General features: G+C 64.5%; 1 protein-coding gene across 1 annotated transcript in view; it reads left to right on the top strand.

Moving 5' to 3' along the window:
- WNT3 (Wnt family member 3) overlaps nt 1-10,631 on the top strand; it is a 69,552-nt gene extending 58,921 nt beyond the window's left edge. Inside the window, exons 3-4 of the mRNA XM_064174572.1 lie at nt 6,677-6,942; nt 9,606-10,631. Of these exons, the coding sequence (XP_064030642.1) occupies nt 6,677-6,942; nt 9,606-10,085 (746 nt within the window). The 3' untranslated portion in view covers nt 10,086-10,631. The remainder of the gene's footprint in view (nt 1-6,676; nt 6,943-9,605) is intronic.
- Nucleotides 10,632-12,294: the final 1,663 nt, after the last annotated feature.

The following is a 12,294-nucleotide window of genomic DNA, read 5'->3' as shown; positions in this document are numbered from 1 at the left end:
ATCTCTCACCACTGTCAGCACTCTAAAGCTTGGCCTTGAAGCACCCTCCCCACAAAGAGCAGGCTGAGCTCTGGGTGCGTGAAGAAGGTGTTGAGATGCTCTGGGCTGCAGGGGCTGGAGCAGAGCCTGGTGTGTGGGCACACCTTGGCATTGCCCTGTGCTCCAAGCTGGCAAAGCCAAACCTCACCCACAGCCCTGCAGCTCCTCTGACAGATGGAGAGAACTCCCTGAGCACCTTCCTCACCCCAGCCCTCCCTGAGCACCTTCCTCATCCCAGCCCTCCCTGAGCACCTTCCTCATCCCAGCCTTCCCTGAGCACCTTCCTCATCCCAGCCTTCCCTGAGCACCTTCCTCACCCCAGCCCTCCCTGAGCACCTTCCTCACCCCAGCCCTCCCTGAGCACCTTCCTCATCCCAGCCCTCCCTGAGCACCTTCCTCACCCCAGCCCTCCCTGAGCACCTTCCTCATCCCAGCCCTCCCTGAGCTCCTCTGTTATCACAGAATCACAGTGTCAGAGGCTGCAAGGCACCTCCAAAGCTCATCCAATCCAACCCCTGCCAGAGCAGCATCACCTGGAGCAGGTCACAGAGGAACACATCCAGGTAGCTCTTGAATATCTCCAGAGGGAGCCTCCACACCCCCCCTGGGCAGCCTGTGCCAGGCTCTGGCACCCTCATAAGGAAAAAAATCCTCCTCATATTTCCATGGCACTTCCTCTGCCTCAGCTCCCACCATTGCCCCTGTGCTGTCAGTGGGCATCACCTGGCACCATCCCAGCCCTGACTGAGCACCTTCCTCACCCCAGCCCTCCCAGCCAAGCCACAGCCCAGCAGAGAGGCAGTCAGCTGGGGCCTGTGTTTGCTCTGCCTCTCCCTCACCTGTAAGTGGGACAGCTAAAAATAAACAGCAGCATCTGCAGAGGACACATCCAAGCCCAGCCCAGCTCCCCCTGCTCCTGATTTGCATTGCTCTCATCTGCTAATGGCTTTTCTCTGCTGCCTTGACAGGGAGCCAGCAGAGATGGGCTGGGGCTCAGCTCATCCAGGTAGCACCAGGGAAAGCCTCTGAGACCCCAAAGTCTGCAGCAGGAGCAGGAAAACAAAACCCTTCCAGGCACTGCTTGCAGCTGAAGAACGTTGGCAAGGAGAAGGCCTTTGTCCTGCCCTGATAGACCTCTGTGGCTGTCATGACCCTGGGGACCAGGGTTAGGGTTGGACACTTCCAGGCTGGTCCTCTCCCAGGCTGTTGTCCCAACTTGCTCAGCTGAAAGGAAGAGTTTTGAGCCCCTAGGATCCGAGGTCTGTGGTCAGCTCTGGCTGCGTTGCCTCCATCGGGCTGAGCCCTCAGCACCCTCTGGGTGGCTTGCAGGGTGCAGCCCTCAGCCAGAGAGGGCTCTGTGAGTGCCAAGGCTCAGGCTGAGCCCCAGCCCCTTGCAGCCTGCCCTGTGCAGCAGGCCAGGGAGCTCGGAGTGCTCAGCCCCAGGCAGAGCTCAGCTGTGGGTGAAACCAGGAGCCCCACTCGGGTTGATCTCAGCCCTGCTCCCTTAGGTAGGTTGAAGCTGTCTTGGAGGCAACATCAAAGGTGCAGCTCTCACTGCAGCATCACAGAACTGATTTCTGATGCAGCCTGGGGAGAAACTGAGAGGAATGCAGGAATTTCCCCTTAAAGGAGCTGCAGAAATGTTCCTCACAGCCAGCTCCATCCCAGGAGGGCTTAGCTAGAGGAGTGGGGAGTGTGGAGCTGGCTGCAGTGGTTCATCTGTGCAGACCCTCTCAGGGACCATCTTCAGGCCTTTCTTGGTCACTCCTGGCCAGCTCCTCCAGGCTTCCAGCACCAAGCCCAGGGGCTTCCTGCTCCAGGCCACTCCACAGACCCCCACCACACCTCCACCTCTCTTCTCTTCCCAGCTTCTGATCTCTCCTTCCTCAGACTTGTGGCTCCAAGTTTGCAGCAAACCCAAACACAGTCCAGAGCAACCTGGGGGCCTGATGTGCTCCCATCTGGTTGCTGCTGGACACCAACCCAACTCCCTCCCATGTCCCCTCCTCCAGATTCGGACTCGTGAGGTTTGCATAGAAGCTGTGGTAGCTGCTGAGGCTTTGGCTTCTGAGGGCCACTGAGCTCTGGGCTCCTCTATTCAAGAGAGATGCTGAGGTGCTGAAGGTGCCCAGAGCAGGGCAGCAAGGCTGGGGAGGGGCCTGGAGCACAGCCCTGTGAGGAGAGGCTGAGGGAGCTGGGGGGGTGCAGCCTGCAGCAGAGGAGGCTCAGGGCAGAGCTGATTGCTGCCTGCAGCTGCCTGCAGGGAGGCTGTAGCCAGGTGGGGTTGGGCTCTGCTGCCAGGCAGCCAGGGCCAGAAGAAGGGGACACAGCCTCAAGTTGTGCCAGGGCAGGTTGAGGGTGGCTGTGAGGAGGAAGTTGTTGTCAGAGAGAGTGATTGGCATTGGAATGGGCTGCCCAGGGAGGTGGTGGAGTGGCTGTGGCTGGAGGTGTTGCAGCCAAGCCTGGCTGGGGCACTTAGTGCCATGGTCTGGTTGGTTGGGCAGGGCTGGGTGCTAGGTTGGGCTGCCTGAGCTTGGAGCTCTCTTCCACCCTGCCTGACTCTGTGATTCTCTGGTTGCCTTCCTCCTCCTTTTTGCTTGTCTCTTCCCCTGCCCTGGGCGATGAGAGCAGCCCCGAGCCCAGCCCCACACCGTGGGCTCAGCTCCTGTCTTTACAAGCACATTCCCCGGGATGATTTATGCTGCAGGTGTGCAGCCGGGGCCAGGGGAGAGGCAAAGCCTGCTCCAGCTCTGCTCCCTCCAGCTCTGCTCCCTCCCTTCCCGCACCAGGGCAGTTTCCAGCAGCAGCCAAAGCCTCTTCCAGCCGAGTCCTGCCCGAGGCCAGGGCCGAGCCCGGGCGGTGCCTCGCTGCTGCTCTGCAGGGCAGGGGATTGCTGCCGCAGAACAGACCAGGTCGGAAAAGACCTCCAGGGTGGGCGACTCCAACCGCCCCGGGCAGTGCTAACCTCGGCGCCTTGGCTCCCAGGAAGGGCTGCTCGGGAGTGCAGGAGGCAGGCAGGGCCCGCAGGCAGCTGCAGGCAGAGCCCGGGGCAGAGGAGAAGTCTTGGAGCCGCAGGCAGGACTGAATCTGCAAGGAGTGAGCTGGGCAGGAGCCGTCCCAAGCTCATCCAGCGCCCTGCGTCCTGAGCACGGCCACGGCCGCTGCCCCCCGGCCCTGTGCTGCCGCTCCAGGGAGGTGCCACCTGCTCCCTAGGGGGGTGCCACCTGCTCCCTAGGGGGGTGCCATCAGCTTACCAGGTGAATGCCACCTGCTCTCCAGGGAATTGCCACCTGCTCTCCAGGGAGGTGCCATCAGCTCTCTAGGGAGGTGCCAACTGCTCTCTAGGGAGGTGCCATCAGCTCTTCAGGAGGGTACCACCTGCTCTCCAGGAGGGTGCCATCGGCTCTCCAGGAGGGTGCCACTGTCTCTCTAGGGAGGTGCCATCGGCTCTCCAGGAGGGTGCCACTGTCTCTCTAGGGAGGTGCCATCGGCTGTCCAGGGGGGTGCCACTGGCTCTCCAGGAAGGTTCATCGTCAGCCCCAGTCGGGCTCAACCCCCCTGCCAGCGGCGCCGGGCGGGGCAGCGCCTCGCTGTGCGCGGCTGCGAGGGGCCAGGTGCAGGCCGGGCAGCTGGGTCTGGGCTGCCTTTGGGGGTCCTCTGTGTCGGGCTAAGCCCCTGACACGAGCTGTGAAAGGCAGGAGCCGCTCCACGATAACCCAGCGCTTTTCTCAGCCATGACACCCGCAGTCATTTGCATCTAAACAGGGGTGTGTGGGATCAGGGGGCCGTCTTGATATAAACGCAGCAGCTTAAGGGGAGGGGGAGGGAAAGCAGAGCAGGGGAGAGAAAAATAAGCTTATAGCGCTGAGAAAGAGCTAAGCTTCCTCCCCTACTGTGAGGCAGGGCGAGCGCAGGCAGCGCCGCGCCGCAGCCGCTGCCGGCGGCCGCATTCACACGCCCTTTAGCCGCTCCGAGCCGGGGCCGGGGGGCCGGGGAGCGCCATCAAAAGGGATTTCCCAGCCGGGCTGGCGGGATTGGAGGGTGACGGCAGGACAGGGGAACATTGCCCCGTTGCTACGAGGTGCTCCTGGGGAATGCCAGCGCTCCGTGCCGTGGGTACGCTGGCCGGCGGAAACATTCGGCATTATGCGGGTAATGGAGTGTGACACGGCGGGGACAAAGGCGGATTGAGCGTCCCAGCAGGTACCGGCCCGGCTGGGGGACAGGCGCAGTGGTGCCCTGTCAAGGCGGCTCTAATCCTCCCTCCCGGCCCCTCCCCTGGCTCTGGGAACGCCGCTGCCGCCGCTCGTCTCTGGGAAACTGCCGGCGCCTGGCCCGGGACCGGGGCAGCCTCTCCGGGCGGCCACTTGGTGCCCGCAGCTCGCCGCCGCCGCCCCGGCACCGAGCGGGGGCTGGGGGGCCGCTGGCAGCTGGGCGCAGCCTCCCCCCGCCCCGGGGCGGCTCACGGCCCCGTCCCGCCGCTGCCGCAGCGCGGCCCCGGGGGAGCGAGTCGTGTCCTGCCCTGTGCCCCGAGCCGGCCCGGGCCGAGCCAGAAGGGCTCCCTGGCTCCTGTGATCTGCTCGCAGCCCACCCAAAGAGCCTTTGTCAGACCAAGCACCCAGGCCGGAGCAGTCCTCTGCAGCCGTAAGCCGCTGGGGCAGGACAGCTGAGGAGAGGCTGGGCAGGGGGAGGCTGGGTCCCGGCTGCGGGCAGAGGTGGGAAGGGCAAGGAGAGAAGAGGCTGAATGAAAGGAGGTGAAAGCCACAGCGAGGCCGCACCAGCACAGGCAGGACGGAGCAGCCCTGGTGTAGGACCACGTCTGGCATCCAGATCCACGTTGCCCCCTCCACAGCCGACACGCACCCACGAGCTGCCTCTTGCAGTTGCCTGCATGGGCAAAATCAGCTCGCTTGGACGTCCCTGGGTCTTGGAAGGCAGAGCTCAGATCCACCGGGCACAGAGCAGGACCTGCTGCAGTGAAAGCCTGCCCAGGGCAGGAGCAGGAGCATGCCAGGGGTGCCTGGGGCAGCGGAGATGGTTCCTGGCTCCTGCTCTGGAAGGAAGGAGGGGGTGGGCTGCAGGGCCGTGGCTGGCTTAAGCCAGCAGAAGAGTCCAGGCTTGTCCCTCAGGCACTGATCATTTGGCCAGGCTGCACCCATGAGGCAGCTGGAGGCAGCTCCAGCACCCAGGGACACCACCCAGCAGCAGAGGCACCGCAGACACTGCAGTCCCTGGCCACCTGCCCTGGGCACAGCCCTGGGCAGCTCACTGGGGGAGACTCCAACACCTGCGCCGAGCTTAGAGCCTGAAGTCTCCATCGCTGCAAGATGGCTTCAGGCTCTGCAGTGGCACAGCCCAGGGTGCTGCTCCTAGGCAGGCTGTGGCACACTCCAGGGTGCTGCTCCTAGGCAGGCTGTGGCACACCCCAGGGTGCTGCTCCTAGGCAGGCTGTGGCACACTCCAGGGTGCTGCTCCTAGGCAGGCTGTGGCACACTCCAGGGTGCTGCTCCTAGGCAGGCTGTGGCACACTCCAGGGTGCTACACCTAGGCAGGCTGTGGCACACTCCAGGGTGCTGCACCTAGGCAGGCTGTGGCACACCCCAGGGTGCTGCTCCTAGGCAGGCAGTGGCACACTCCAGGGTGCTGCTCCTAGGCAGGCTGTGGCACACCCCAGGGTGCTGCTCCTAGGCAGGCAGTGGCACACCCCAGGGTGCTGCACCTAGGCAGGCAGTGGCACACCCCAGGGTGCTGCTCCTAGGCAGGCTGTGGCACACTCCAGGGTGCTGCACCTAGGCAGGCAGTGGCACACTCCAGGGTGCTGCACCTAGGCAGGCTGTGGCACACCCCAGGGTGCTGCTCCTAGGCAGGCTGTGGCACACTCCAGGGTGCTGCACCTAGGCAGGCAGTGGCACACTCCAGGGTGCTGCACCTAGGCAGGCTGTGGCACACTCCAGGGTGCTGCACCTAGGCAGGCTGTGGCACACTCCAGGGTGCTGCACCTAGGCAGGCTGTGGCACACCAGGGAGGCACCAAACCAAAAGCTGGAGTTCGGAGATCACATTGGCTGCTTCTGTGCTCCACAACCACCTTGGGAAACCTGTGCCAGGCTCTCATCATCCCTCAACCCGTGCCAGGGTCTCACCACCCCTCAAAAGAGGCTCAAAGAGCAGCAGCATAGGCTCTGGGAGGTGCTGTCCACAGCCAGTGCCACCTGGCAGCAGGGCGGGTGACGGCAGAGCACTGAGTGCTGCTCGGGACCAGGCAGAGCAGGAGGCAGCTCTCATCGGCTCAGTGATTCTGTGCTCCACATCCTCCCTGGAGGTGTTCAGGACCAGGCTGGATCAGCCCCCAGGGCTGGTAGGAGACGTCTCTGCCCACGGCAGGGGGGGTTGGCACTGGCTGAGCTTTCAGATTCCTCCCAACACAACCCATTCCATGGCTCAATGCTGCGCCCGAGATCCCCGCAGCCGGAGCCAGACCTCGCTGCGGCTCCTCCTGCCCGCGGGCGGTGCCAGCAGCCTCCGGCTCGGGCTGCGGGTGCTGAGCTGCGATGCTGAGCTGCGGATGGTGCCGAAGCGGGGAGGAGGGGAGTGGGCAGGAGAGCAAAAGCTAACCCCAGGGCTCTGCTTGTCCCCAGCCACCCGCGAGTCCGCCTTCGTCCACGCCATCGCCTCGGCCGGGGTGGCCTTCGCCGTCACCCGCTCCTGCGCCGAGGGCACCTCCACCATCTGCGGCTGCGACTCCCACCACAAAGGACCCCCGGGAGAGGGCTGGAAGTGGGGGGGCTGCAGCGAGGACGCCGACTTCGGGGTGCTGGTGTCGAGGGAGTTCGCCGACGCGCGGGAGAACCGCCCCGATGCCCGCTCGGCCATGAACCGGCACAACAACGAGGCGGGCAGGACGGTGAGTGCCATGGGCAGGGCGGTGAGTGCCATGGGCAGGACGGTGAGTGCCATGGGCAGGGCGGTGAGTGCCATGGGCAGGAGGGTGAGTGCCATGGGCAGGGCGGTGAGTGCCATGGGCAGGACGGTGAGTGCCATGGGCAGGGCGGTGAGTGCCATGGGCAGGAGGGTGAGTGCCATGGGCAGGACGGTGAGTGCCATGGGCAGGACGGTGAGTGCCATGGGCAGGAGGGTGAGTGCCATGGGCAGGAGGGTGAGTGCCATGGGCAGGGCGGTGAGTGCCATGGGCAGGACGGTGAGTGCCATGGGCAGGGCGGTGAGTGCCATGGGCAGGAGGGTGAGTGCCATGGGCAGGAGGGTGAGTGCCATGGGCAGGACGGTGAGTGCCATGGGCAGGGCGGTGAGTGCCATGGGCAGGAGGGTGAGTGCCATGGGCAGGAGGGTGAGTGCCATGGGCAGGACGGTGAGTGCCATGGGCAGGGCGGTGAGTGCCATGGGCAGGAGGGTGAGTGCCCAGGCAGGAGGGTGAGTGCCATGGGCAGGGCGGTGAGTGCCATGGGCAGGAGGGTGAGTGCCATGGGCAGGAGGGTGAGTGCCATGGGCAGGACGGTGAGTGCCATGGGCAGGGCGGTGAGTGCCATGGGCAGGAGGGTGAGTGCCATGGGCAGGGCTTTGAGTGCCATGGGCAGGACGGTGAGTGCCATGGGCAGGAGGGTGAGTGCCATGGGCAGGGCGGTGAGTGCCATGGGCAGGAGGGTGAGTGCCCAGGCAGGAGGGTGAGTGCCATGGGCAGGGTGGTGAGTGCCACGGGCAGGAGGGTGAGTGCCATGGGCAGGGCGGTGAGTGCCTGGGCAGGGCGGTGAGTGCCATGGGCAGGACGGTGAGTGCCTGGGCAGGAGGGTGAGTGCCATGGGTAGGACGGTGAGTGCCCGGGCAGGAGGGTGAGTGCCATGGGCAGGAGGGTGAGTGCCATGGGCAGGGCAGTGAGTGCCATGGGCAGGGTGGTGAGTGCCATGGGCAGGACGGTGAGTGCCATGGGCAGGGCGGTGAGTGCCATGGGCAGGAGGGTGAGTGCCATGGGCAGGACGGTGAGTGCCAGGCAGGAGGGTGAGTGCCATGGGCAGGGTGGTGAGTGCCACGGGCAGGAGGGTGAGTGCCATGGGCAGGGCGGTGAGTGCCCGGGCAGGACGGTGAGTGCCATGGGCAGGAGGGTGAGTGAGTGCCACGGGCAGGAGGGTGAGTGTCATGGGCAGGGTGGTGAGTGCCATGGGCAGGGCTTTGAGTGCCATGGGCAGGAGGGTGAGTGCCTGGGCAGGAGGGTGAGTGCCATGGGCAGGGCAGTGAGTGCCATGGGCAGGACGGTGAGTGCCATGGGCAGGGCTTTGAGTGCCATGGGCAGGAGGGTGAGTGCCTGAGCAGGGCTTTGAGTGCCATGGGCAGGGCGGTGAGTGCCATGGGCAGGGCTTTGAGTGCCATGGGCAGGGTGGTGAGTGCCATGGGCAGAGCTTTGAGTGCCCGAGCAGGGCTTTGAGTGCCATGGGCAGGGCGGTGAGTGCCATGGGCAGGGTGGTGAGTGCCATGGGCAGGAGGGTGAGTGCCACGGGCAGGAGGGTGAGTGCCCGGGCAGGGCAGTGAGTGCCATGGGCAGCACTCCTCTGCGGGCTCGGGCGAGCAACAGTATCCAGGAGGGAGCCCTCTGGCCATGGCAATGCCAGGGTGAGAGCCTTCTGGCCACATCAATGCCCAGGCAAGACCCTTCTGGCCACCACAATGCCCAGACAAGAGCCTTCTGGCCATGGCAATGCCCAGGCAGGAGCCTTCTGGCTACAGCTGGGTGGCAGTGCTGATCTGCTGGAGGGTCAGGAGGCTCTGCAGGGGGATTTGGCCAGGCTGGAGCCAGGGGCTGAGGCCAATGGGAGGAGGTTCAGCTGGAGGTGCTGGGTGCTGCCCTTGGGTCACAATAGCCTCATGACCACTCCAAGCTAGGGGCACAGTGACTGGAAACCGCCCAGCAGAAAAGGACCTGGGGGTGCTGGTGAACAGCAGCTGGAGATGAGCCAGGGAGTGTCCAGGTGGGCAAGGAGGGCACCAGCAGCCTGGCCTGGATCAGCAACGGAGTGGGCAGCAGGAGCAGGGCAGGGATTGTGCCCCTGTGCTGGGCACCAGGAGACCACACCTTGAGTGCTGGGTTCAGTTTCTGGCCCCTCACTGCCAGAAGGACATTGAGAGGCTGCAGCAGGGCCAGAGAAGGGCAAGGAAGGTGGGGAAGGGTCTGGAGAAGAGAGCTGGGGAGGAGCAGCTGAGGGAGCTGGGGAGGACCCCACTGAGAGGATTGGACCTTGGGATTAGATTAGACTGGGCTGGGCTGGAATAGATTTGAGCAGGTACCCACCTCAGCCATGCCTCCCTAGTGCCATGTCCCTGCCTGGAGATGTTTGTGCCATGCACCAAAGCTCTCAGACACCCTCAGCCAGCCCTCGCTCTCCAGGCTGGCCCAGGGCAGGGCAGCAGGGGTGGGTGGCAGGGGGCACCACCAGCTGCCCCTGACCACTTTACTTCGTGTCCCCTGGCCCAGGTTGGGCACTCAAGGCAGGGCAGCAGGGGTGGGTGGCAGGGGGCACCGCCAGCTGCCCCTGACCGCTTTGCTTCGTGTCCCCTGGCCAGACCATCTTGGACCACATGCACCTCAAGTGCAAGTGCCACGGGCTGTCGGGCAGCTGCGAGGTGAAGACCTGCTGGTGGGCACAGCCTGACTTCAGGGCCATCGGGGACTACCTGAAGGACAAATACGACAGCGCCTCGGAGATGGTGGTGGAGAAGCACCGCGAGTCCCGCGGCTGGGTGGAGACGCTGCGCGCCAAGTACGCGCTCTTCAAGCCGCCCACCGAGCGGGACCTGGTCTACTACGAGAACTCCCCCAACTTCTGCGAGCCCAACCCCGAGACAGGCTCCTTCGGGACCAGGGACAGGACCTGCAACCTCACCTCGCACGGCATCGACGGCTGCGACCTGCTGTGCTGCGGGCGGGGGCACAACACGCGGACCGAGCGGCGCAAGGAGAAGTGCCACTGCGTGTTCCACTGGTGCTGCTACGTCAGCTGCCAGGAGTGCACCCGCGTCTACGACGTCCACACCTGCAAGTAGCCCCTGCCCGCGCCCCGGCTGCTGGCAGCTTGGCTGCAGAGCGGCGCCCAGGAGGCTGGCAGCCCTGAGGGTGGTGCCCAGGGGGCTGGCAGCCTGGCTGCAGAGCAGTGCCCAGTGAGCTGGCTGCCCTGCAAGCGGTGCCCAGGGAGGTGGCAGCCTTGTGAGCAGTGCCCAGGGAGTGCCCTGGCACTCCTGGGGATGGCACAGAAGAGCCCCAGAGCCCTCGGTCCGGGCAGCCCCTCCATGCCGCCAGCAGCAGAGCAGCTCCCAGCACCCTGCCCGCAGCAGGCAGCTGAGGCTGGCACTGGCACCTTGGGTCCCTGAGCCGCCTCACCGCCGGCTGGGGAGGCACAGGGATGGCAGAGGTCGAAGGGAGGCATCACCACACCAGGCCCTGTGCTGCCAACAGCAGGCACAGAGCTTCCAGGTCTGGCTCAGGGAGACGCCACTGTGGAGGCTTCAGGTGGAAAGGAACTTTGCTGCACAGAACCTGAGCAGCTCCAGGCTCCCCACCCTGCTGGCATGGCCTCCCTGCTGGCATGGCCTCCCTGCTGGCATGGCCTTCCTGCTGGCATGGCCTCCCTGCTGGCATAGCCTCTTTGCTGGCATGGCCTCCCTGTTGGCATGGCCTCCCTGCTGGCATGGCCTCCTTGCTGGCATGGCCATCCTGTTCTTAGCAGATATGGGGAGGAGGATCAGGAGGAGGAGGAGGAGGAGGAGGAGGAGGAGGAGGAGGAGGAGGAGGAGGAGGAGGAAAGGAGCCAGCTCCCCACTGCTCCTCCCTTCCTCCTCCAAGGAGAAGCTGTTGGTGACACAAATCTGCCTGAGCAGAGCCTCACTGCCAGCATCTCCTTTCACCTCCCCTCTGCCCTCTCTGCCTCCCATGGCCTCAGATCATCTCCTGTCACCCCCCTGAGCCCCTCTGCAGCTGCCTGGGGTGACAGCAGCAGGCAGGTGGTAAGGCTGGCACAACCTCTGAGGTGGGGATGTCTCAGTGCCCCACAGCCTCCCTGCCCTGCAAGCTGCCCATGGGCCTGGGCATAGCCCCCCAAGGTGCTGCAGCTTCTCAGCAGGGTTCCCCAAGGGGACTTCAGAGGCCAGGGGGAGCTCAGAGCATCTCCCTGTGGCCAGGGCACCCCAGCTCTGAGCAGCAGTGATGGGCAGGGAGGCGACAGCCATGGCATGAGGAGATTCCTGAGCAGCCTTCCCCACCAGACAGACTTCAACCCACTCCCTGCAGCAGGAGAGACCAGGGGAGACCTTCACCCACTCCGGGGGAGTCTTTCACCCACCCCAGGGGACACTTTCATCCACCCCAGGGGACACCTTCACCCACCCCAGGGGACTCCTTCACCCACCCCAGGGGACTCCTTCACCCACCCAAGGGAGACCTTCACCCCCTGCCCAGGCCTCAGCCCCCTCCCTCCAGCAGCTCCTCCTCTCTGGGCTGGGGCTCTCCAGCTGCACCGATGTGGCAAACGCCCCCTGCCCTGCTGGGCTCCTGCACAGATGCTGAGCACCCAGCCCCAGGCCCAGCAGCACTGCTCAGGCAGCAGGGGCTGAGCACAGAGCTGTCTCCCAGCAGCTCTGCCTGTGTCCTTGGCCCGCGGGCAGGAGCAGTGCCCAGCCGCGCCCAGAGCACCAAGGGGCTGGCAGCTCCCTGCTGGGCACCACTGCCCCTGGTGCTGCGGCTGGGCAGAGGCAGAGCAGAGCTCTTGGTCCCTCCGTGCCGAGCACACAGCGAAGAGCTCCTGGGCCCAGCCAGCCTGAGCAGCAGCCTGCTGGAGCTCAAGGTGCCAGGAGAGCTCCAGGACCTGCCGCAGCAGGAGTCCTCCTGTTGAAACTCCCTCTGGATGCCTGCAGCTGGAAAGACTCCGAGGAGCCAGCTCCAAACCAATCCTTCCTTCGGGGGTGCCCTGAGAAGGCTCACTTGGAGCACTCCCTTGCCCTGCCATTCCTGTCCTCCCAGCCAGGCTATCTCCTAGCACTGAAGGGAAGAGCTCCTTCCAGCAACCTGCTTGATCCAAAGTTTTGTACAAAGTGGTAGAGGTTGAGAGGTTTGGGTTTGGCTTTGGGTTTATTTTATTTTATTTTATATTCAGAGCAAGAGGAGGAAAAAAAAAACACAAAGAAAGAAGGAAAGAAAGAAAGAAAAAAGACAAAGTCTCTTTTTATAAGCATTATTTATTATACACTGTACAGACCTGAG

Source organism: Pogoniulus pusillus, chromosome 40, assembly GCF_015220805.1.
Source record: "Pogoniulus pusillus isolate bPogPus1 chromosome 40, bPogPus1.pri, whole genome shotgun sequence".
Taxonomy (NCBI): Eukaryota; Metazoa; Chordata; class Aves; order Piciformes; family Lybiidae; genus Pogoniulus; species Pogoniulus pusillus.
Note: the sequence above shows the minus strand (reverse complement) of the source record. Positions and strands in the feature narration are given on the sequence as shown.